Source organism: Sprattus sprattus (assembly GCF_963457725.1).
Source record: "Sprattus sprattus genome assembly, chromosome: 4".
NCBI classification, from domain to species: domain Eukaryota; kingdom Metazoa; phylum Chordata; class Actinopteri; order Clupeiformes; family Clupeidae; genus Sprattus; species Sprattus sprattus.
Genome location: NC_137923.1, coordinates 5,719,358 through 5,728,004, shown reverse-complemented (window position 1 = coordinate 5,728,004; position 8,647 = coordinate 5,719,358). Strand labels below are relative to the sequence as shown.

Here is an 8,647-nt window from a genome sequence, read left to right as displayed (position 1 = left end):
TGATCGCGATCGAAGAGCAATGGCTACGTAAGCGTGTTGGTATGGTAGTTCCTGCACCATGGTGAAAAGCCATAAGACAAAACGGACTGAGAAGTAGGACGTTCCTATAAATGTTCGAGCCACTAAAAGGTCCCACTAGTTTCTGCAGTGGAAAGGCACCTTTAGACAAACGGATATACTGTATATCTGAATGTGGTGTTAGTGGTGTTTTAACATAAAAAGTAAGAGTACCTCTACACACCCATGATTGTTACTAGCTCTATTTTACTCCTTTCTTTCTGCAGTTTCTGTTCATCCATCTGACACATAACAAAGTGACATGACGGATAACAATAGCGGTGAGGTGTCATGGAGACAGGACTGTTACGGGAGCGAATCAGACTTGATGATAAACCTTAGGCTGAACATCGCCTTTTAAAGCAGGAAGTGTCTGCTTGCTTGCTGGATTTTAAAAGAGAAGTAATGGACAGGGAACAACGCAGATCACCTCAAGAGTTTCAGCAAATAAAACTGAAACCAGATGATAAGACATGTGAATGCACTGGTAAAGGTGTGCCCCTGGACATGATGGCTAAAATGCTAAACAGCAAAAATGATGTTGCTGAAAGGAGAACAAGAAAAAATATGGAACAGGATTGGATTAAAATAAAAAATATGTTGTTGGACAGTTGGAAAGAGCAGAGAGAACGTGGGCTTCCAAATGAAAAGAACATCATGCTAACCACGGATAAGCCTAAAATAGTGAAAGAGCCTCAAAGGGGAAAAAAATACGGAACAGGATTGGATTCAAATAAAAAATATGTTGTTGGACAGTTGGAAAGAGCAGAGAGAACGTGGGCTTCCAAATGAAAAGAACATCACGCTAACCACGGATAAGCCTAAAGTAGCGAAAGAGCCTCAGAGGAAAGACCTTCAAGCAAAGTTTTATGAGGACAAGGAGGATGACAGGAGATGGTTGGAAACCTTTCAACCTTTGAAGGCTATGGAAATGAAAGAATGGATGCCAGGAGAATTGGACAGCATAAAACAAGACCTGAGAAGAGAGATGGAGGAGCGGGACAGAGCTAGACGGACAGAGGAGAATCTTAACCTGAAAAAATATGTCCTTGCGACGCAGGAGATTACATTCCTGGAAAAACAAGTAAAGTTATCTCAACAAGAGATGGCTTTTTTCAAGACCACAAATGAGGAATTGATTCAGAAGGTGAGAAAACTGGAGACAGAGATTCTAGTGAAACAAGAGCGGGAAAATTTGAGGGAAATGGAGCTACTGGAGAGAGAGATGATGAAACCAAACAGAATGGTGGAGATGGAAAAGATGATTAAAATGATGGAATATTACAGGGAGAAATATGAAAAGGAGAGGTATTTGGGTAATGACCTAAAACGACCTGAGGAATTGGCAAGCAAATCATTTAACGAAGCTGTATATGGCACAGACATTGATGATATGGAGATTACAGAGGAGAGTCACAAGGTTGTGGATGAAGACCAGAGGGACATTTTTGTTTCCAAATCTGTGGGTGACATTGAAAATGAAGACGGTCTTAACATTAATTCAGTCAGAATGGAAGAGGAAGAAAGCGTAAGAATTGATGTAGAAAGACCAAGAATGTTGGAGGAAGAAAGGAAAGGGGTGGAAGAGGAAATAAGAATATTGGAAAATATGAGAAAAAGGTTTGAGAATAGAAAAATACTCCAAAAAGAACAAAAATGTGCGGAAGATGAAGAGACAATGATCATAGAAAAGAAACGCTTCATACACCATATGCATACTGGGGGAGATGAGATTAAAGAGATGATCAAAAAAGATTTGACTGAATACCGAGAGGACATTCCTGTGATCGAATCTGATTTAAGTGACCCAGATACTAAGGATGATATTTCTCTGAAGGACACTGAGACCATCTCTGCATACTCCCAAGAGATCTCTATTCACAAGCCAACACTGGACGAGAGGGATGAGAAGGAGGAAGAGAGAAAAAAAATGGATGAGCAAGAAAGGAAATGGTTAGAAGAAGTAATAAGAAAGGGAGAGATGATTAGAATGGAAGAGCAAATGAAGAGAGAGGAAGAAAAGAGATTAGAGGAGAATAGAAAAAAACTAGACAAAGAACAAAAATGTTTGAGAGAGGAAGGGAAAATTGCCATTGGAAAGAAAGACCTGTCACGCCATCTGCATGAACTCACCCAAGCAGTGGAGAAAGGGCCAACACCTGATGAAGCTGCAAACTGGACAGACACAGAGGAAGTAAAGATTGAAGAGATTATCCAAAGAGATGTGACTCAGTACCAAGAGGACGTTCCTGTGTTCAAATCTGATATAAGTGACCCAGAAACTCAGGATGATATTTCTCTGAAAGACATAGAGACCATCTCTGCATACTCCCAAGAGATCTCTATTCACAAGCAAACACTGGACAAGAGAGAGACAATCTGTTAAGGCGATTGGAGGAAGAGAGAATGAGTGCCCTGAAAGAAAAGGATAAAATCAGAGCAGGCACTATAGATGGGGAACCCTTGTATCCATAAGAGGAACACTCAGAGGGTTTTCACTTGCCAGCCTCTGAGAAGTTTGAGGATTCATGTAAGATCCAGAAAGCTCAAAAGATCCAGATTGAGGACATTGACCACGACTCTGAGGACAGCATAGTTGAAGAACTGAGCCAAGATGATCAGAGTGACATTGACATTGAGACGGAAAAAGAGAGACATTCTGTTTTGGCAAACCGAAGAGGAGAAGCAACAAGCAAAGAGAGAAATGCTGGCAGACATTTGGGCAGAGGTGATGGATGGGGAACCCTTCTATTCAGAAGAGGAATACTCAGATGGTTTCGACCTGCCAGCCTCTGAGAAGTTTGAGGATTCATGTAACATCCAGAAAGCTCAAAAGATCCAGATTGAGGACATTGACCACGACTCTGAGGACAGCATAGTTGAAGAACTGCGCCAAGATGATCAGAGTGACATTGACATTGAGACTGGTCATTTAGTGGAGGTTGAAAGCAACATCAGCAGCTTCACCTATATGAGGAAACCAGAGTCAAGCGCAGCAGTCCATGAGGACCAGTCAGGGAAACAGTCAACTAAGCCAAAAGGTAATTATACTGATATGAGTATTTTTTACAACAACTTGATTAATCACAACATTTTAACATGACCCACAAGTGGTTATGATCACTTTGAACCCACAGCTGCCTTTTATTGGTGAGCTGATTTAAAAAAATAATTAACTTTGCGGCAACCGTGTTTCCATGTGCTTATGGTTGTCTTGTTGCTATGAGCTAGCTAAGGACACTTTTAAATAACGTGTTCATCATACGTTAGCAGCTGCCAGCAGTTAAGATATCTAATAATAACTAGGATATTTCATAGCCAGGTTAGTTTGCTAAGACTTCTCACACCTCTCGCAGAGATAAGTGCTCCATAGCATCCCATTAAATGTAGTCTAGTGGAATACACATCACCTGTTACTTTATCGCTATGGAAGACTGTGAGAGTATGAATGAAAGAGAGCCCCATTCAGTTAGTTACTGTATGCATTACTAACTACCAGGTGGGAAAAAATGCATTCCTGTGTATAGGACGCACCTGAGTATTAACCACAGGGCTGAATCAATGTACAAACTGTGGTTAATAGTTGGGAAATTACAGTAAAGTTAAACAGATCTCCCATCTCCTGTAGTGAGACCAAAATAATTGTGTCTGTTAAAAAGTTTGGAGCAGATTTGTTTGCGTTAAAAGGAACATCATAGACCAAATGACTTTGCTTAATGATATCCAGGTGGCATTCATTTTATGTTTAGAGTTCATCAGTGATTTTCTGTTTCTCCTAATGCTATTCCCTAAGAGATGAATGGTAGACCTGCCATGTCATTGGAACCACTTGGAAAAACACCAGCAATTCCTTCATGTATGAATTACTTAAAAGGCTGCCCACTTCTAGTGGTTCATACAATCAAAACTTTAGTTTTTAAAATATCTACTGTTTTACTGATTGATCTAATATCCTTGAACATGTTTTATTATCCTAATAAAGATGACCAGCAGAGTGATGGTGGAAGGGCACAAATGATAAGGAATGAGGAGCAAAGGAAATTAGAGATGGACAGAAAGAGTCTGGAGGAAGAGGAAATGACGGCTCTGAGAGATGACATTTGGACAAAAACTGTGAAAGACCGTGAAAGACACCCTGGTGAGAGAGACTTGAGACGCCCAGAGGAAGGTAAGGCAAAAGGCAACATCAAGATAGGCAAGGACAATGAGGACAAAGGTATGTGTGCTTTTAACAGATACAGTAGGTACTGCACATATATTAGGGCTGGGCGATTTTTCGATTTCGATTTTAATCGCGATGTAATTTTCTTCTACGGTTTTAAATGAGACGTTCGATTAGACGGCGCCTTCAAAAAAAAAAAAAAGAAATCAATGTTTTCACAGACCCGCGAATACAGCGCCGCACGTAGCCCATGGGCGTCGCGACAATGTAATTGGGGGGGGACAAGACCCCCTCACTTTTCAAAACAAGTCGTTTCGACCCCCCCACTTTTGCAGTCAAAATAGTGCGTGCGTGACTGATGGTCTACTAGTCCATTATTCTTTCCATTGCTTCACAATTAAATCCGTTCCACTTTATCAGTGGGGAATACCCACAGCAATATAAATCCACTCCGCGTTTTCCTGGTGTACTACGCAGCCTCATCACGCACGCAGATTCAACTGTCATTAATGTTCATTCATTCTGATTTGATTTTTTCGAAGAAGAGGAAAGTAAGTCCCAAGAGTTGCCCAAGTTTTACCTGTAGTGGACAATTAAGGACCACCCAATGGACATTATCTGGCTATAATCGTATTGTTACTGCCATAACAACCGTGAGCTAATCTGGCGTTAACATTAGCTAGCTAATGGCAGTTTTTCTAACGACAGCAGCGACTAAACACACACTCACCAAAGAAGATTTTTTTTTTTTAATGTGTCACTCACTTGTATACCTCTCTTTGACTCACACACGAAAGATGATGTCAATGCCACAAATAAAATGAACATTGGTGTGCTGGGCATGCTGTCAAGCTTTGCCATGTATGAAAACTACGTGAACCGTTTACTTCTGGCAGCTTCCATCCTTAAAGACTTTGGGTTTCAATACACATTTGGCCATTTCTGACCTGAACAGTCTTACTTTAATGAGGTGGTCAGTTTGAATGTAGCCAACATAATTATCAGGCCACCAAACCTATATCAATTGTGAATTTGATATGCTGATAACATGATTTACATCTCAGAGAAAAACATGGTAAAATGCACCAGAATGCGGGTATTTGCATGTACGTTTTTCAAAAATTTTTGGGGTGATTTTGTTCATATCGTGATATAAAATCGAAATCGATTTTTTTTTTGGGAAAAAATCGAAATATAACTTTTTCCCATATCGCCCAGCCCTAACATATATACGTGTGTATGTATATATGACTTAAAACACTTCTTGACTACTTTAAGTTGAAGATTACCATTACCTTTTTCATCATTAAACTATTGTCATTCTCTACAAAGAACCTATGATAAAGCTCGAAAAGACAGAACATGGAAACTCAGAGAATATACTGCTGCAGTCACCTTTACAAAACGGGACATAATGACAAATCTGATTTAACTTAACTGTGCTTGAAAATCATGCACAATGTTCACATTTATATTTAACCTTACACAGATCTCCTCTCTCCTATTGCGGGAAACATGTCACCAAAGACTCTGTCTCCTGCACGAGGTATCTTCACACTTTACTGTTGGATTGTTTTGAGTTGTGTGTACAATTATTGTATTGATTATATTAATGACTTCCTTCCTTCCAGTAGTTTTTCCAGTAATTTCAGTGTGTCTTTGGCCTCCTCATAGGTATGATCAGTAGGCCTCTCGGGTCTCTGGAGCCACTTGGAAAAAGACCAACCGTTCCAGCATGTATGAGAACTCATTTAGTCTATATATATCCCACACCCAGTGATTGACTCATTGTAGAAACTGGTGTTAAATTGTGTTTGAACCGGGTGTTGTGATATATATTCTAGCATTAATGTACAAATTGCCTGAAGTCCCTCTCCATGTTTTGTAATCCTTTAAAAAGACATGGCCATGGACCAGCAAGATGATGCTGGTGCTAAGGCCACGAAGAAACCTAAAAAGAAGGTAAAAGACAAAAGAAGGAGAGAAATGGAGAAAATGAGAACAAATAGTTGCATAGAAACACTATTGGCAGGGCCTGCCTCTGACAAGAGTAACCTAGGCCCTGAGAGCACCTCAGATTCAGTACACCACGTGATGCCCCGAGAGACTGGGCCACCTGCTCACACAGAGCAGTTTGGACAGCAGTTAACACAACATGAAGGTAAATGTCATTATATGACATTTCAATGAGACAGTAGGGCCGAGATACATCTTTTAGATCAATTTACATTTTTTATTTTTTTTTGTCAATCCTCCATAGGGCTTCCCACTCTCTCTGAGGAAAATTTGATGCCCCAAACCTTGCGCCCTTTACAAAGTATATTCCAAGGTAACTATAAACATCACTGTTCATGTATGTTAGGGCACATTTGTTTGTGTGTCCAACAGAAACATGTAATGGCTTTCTAGACCCTTTTAACATCATTCATGTTAGTGTCAAATGCTACAAGTTTCAATCCACTCTGTCCTTTCCTCAGATGTCACAATTAATAACAGACCTCCTAGGAGGCTGCAGCCCCTTGGCAAAAAAACAGGGATGTCCCCAGGTATGACAGTACTCTGGTCATTTATAGATTCACACAGTATTGATTATGTGTTAACAGAATACTTCCTAACAATTGCTTGATTCGTTCTTTTTTCAGATTTGAATATTTTCCGTAACAGTTGACAACCATCTACATATTTTTATGCATTTTAAAATCCTAAAAACAACAAACAATAAAAAAAGCATGAACACAAAAGTGGTTTCAGTGTCTCTTTAATCCAATTTAGTGATTACACAAGCATTTTTGGGACATTCAAATGCCATTATGTGTACCTTAGATGCTTCACAGTCAGGAAATACATGAATCCTTCACTGTAAAGTGAAACGCAAAGTCAAGGAAAAGCAAGAAATCTGCATCCAGCAGTGACTTTCTCCTCTATTATGAGCTTAATAGCACATTTCCTAGCACCCAAACACCCTAGGTGGTTTTCTCACATTACTGTATCACATCAGTGTCACCAGTGATTCTCATTAGACGCCACCCACTGTGGACCACCTGCATTCAGGCATCAGGGGCCGGTATTTCAAAACTTGTAATCCAGATCAGAATGATCCGGATAACCAAATCCCCCTGTTCTCATCCACGGATCAACCTGATCTATCCTGGTATTTCAAAACTTTGCCAGATTGGATCAGAGTGATCCTGATACCAGCAGATTGGAATGTCCAAATCCGTCCCACCCCCTGGATCACAGACAGGAAACAGGAAATGGAGCGAAGATTTGAGCAGAAACAGGAGAGCTAACACAACTATTGTCTCTAAATTAAAGTATAATCTTGGTCAGTGTTGATGCGTCCTTAGACTAGATGAAGGGCAATCATTATATTGAGTTAACCAATTACGTAAATCATCACACAGTTGAAAGAAGAGCTCGGCGATCTCTAATTAAGCAGAGTTCGCGCTAATGCGAGCTAACGCTGCTCCATTGACTACTGTGTTAAGGAGCTAACAAATAGGCTAGCGTCTGTATGTTGCGGTCCACAGACCAGATTTGAATGCATCCACTCGCAAGGCATTGCGTGTAGATTTTAAATGTGTTGTACATATCTTTTTATGAAACAGTTGTCAACAAAAGGGACAGCCCTAAAACCTTAATATTAGTTTTTCTTTTCAGATGTCTGTGGGAAGAGAAGACAGTAACACAGACCTGCTCCAATTGGCATAACCTTTTGAGTTTTGGCTATGAAAATTAAGTGTGTGTGCTGAATGCATGTTAATAAATAAATTTGACTTTATCGGTAAGTATAACTTAACAAAAAACTGTTACTTAAATAAGGCATTCATATTCAAACTTTCGCTGTGTTTTCTGAAAAAGAAAGGAAAGTGCAACGAAAATAAACATTGATCAAACATCAGTGAATTACTGTATCAAACAAATAACTTTTGGAGCAGTTACACCTAAACTGTTCAAACCTTTACATGTAATATCCCTCAAATCCACCTCTGAGGTGGGATCAGGGTGATCCTGATTTTAAGGATCAAACTGATCCAGATTTCCCACTTAAATTTTGAAATACCCAACAGCAGTGTTTAATCCAGATCAAAGGCAGGATTGGATTCCTGAATCTGAATATTCAGGATCAGATTTGCTTTGAAATACCCGTTTTTAGGATCTGATCAGGATTTAATCCAATCCAGGAGGATTAATCCTGTTGGATCATTTTGAAATACCGGCCCCAGATGATATGAAAGGGCTGGGTGGATGCTAACTCAAACCAGTAAATAAGGAGATCGACACGGAGAATATGCAAGAAGAAACATTGGTCGCAAACAGGCTTGTTTACGACTATGTTGCAATTCATGGGGGCGTTACCAAGGTTCCACTTACACATGATCTCATGAAATCAGTCATGGCTGCCAGGTCATGGTACCGTGTCCATTT

At 39.9% G+C, this 8,647-nt stretch overlaps 1 protein-coding gene and 1 pseudogene across 2 annotated transcripts; both read left to right on the top strand.

The window, feature by feature from the left end:
* The first annotated feature begins 319 nt into the window (after window positions 1-319).
* LOC308364509 lies at window positions 320-2,443 on the top strand (annotated as a pseudogene). Its single transcript has 2 exons — window positions 320-741; window positions 887-2,443. The product of its transcript is annotated as an uncharacterized misc_RNA (transcript).
* A 228-nt stretch (window positions 2,444-2,671) lies between these two features.
* Window positions 2,672-6,887, top strand: LOC308364508 (uncharacterized protein; the record flags this gene model as incomplete). Its single annotated transcript, XM_080837642.1, has 8 exons — window positions 2,672-3,098; window positions 4,040-4,273; window positions 5,709-5,765; window positions 5,894-5,956; window positions 6,120-6,380; window positions 6,480-6,548; window positions 6,697-6,765; window positions 6,862-6,887. The coding sequence occupies 8 exons, from the start codon at window positions 2,672-2,674 to the stop codon at window positions 6,885-6,887; spliced, it is 1,206 nt and encodes a 401-aa protein (XP_080693768.1).
* Window positions 6,888-8,647: the final 1,760 nt, after the last annotated feature.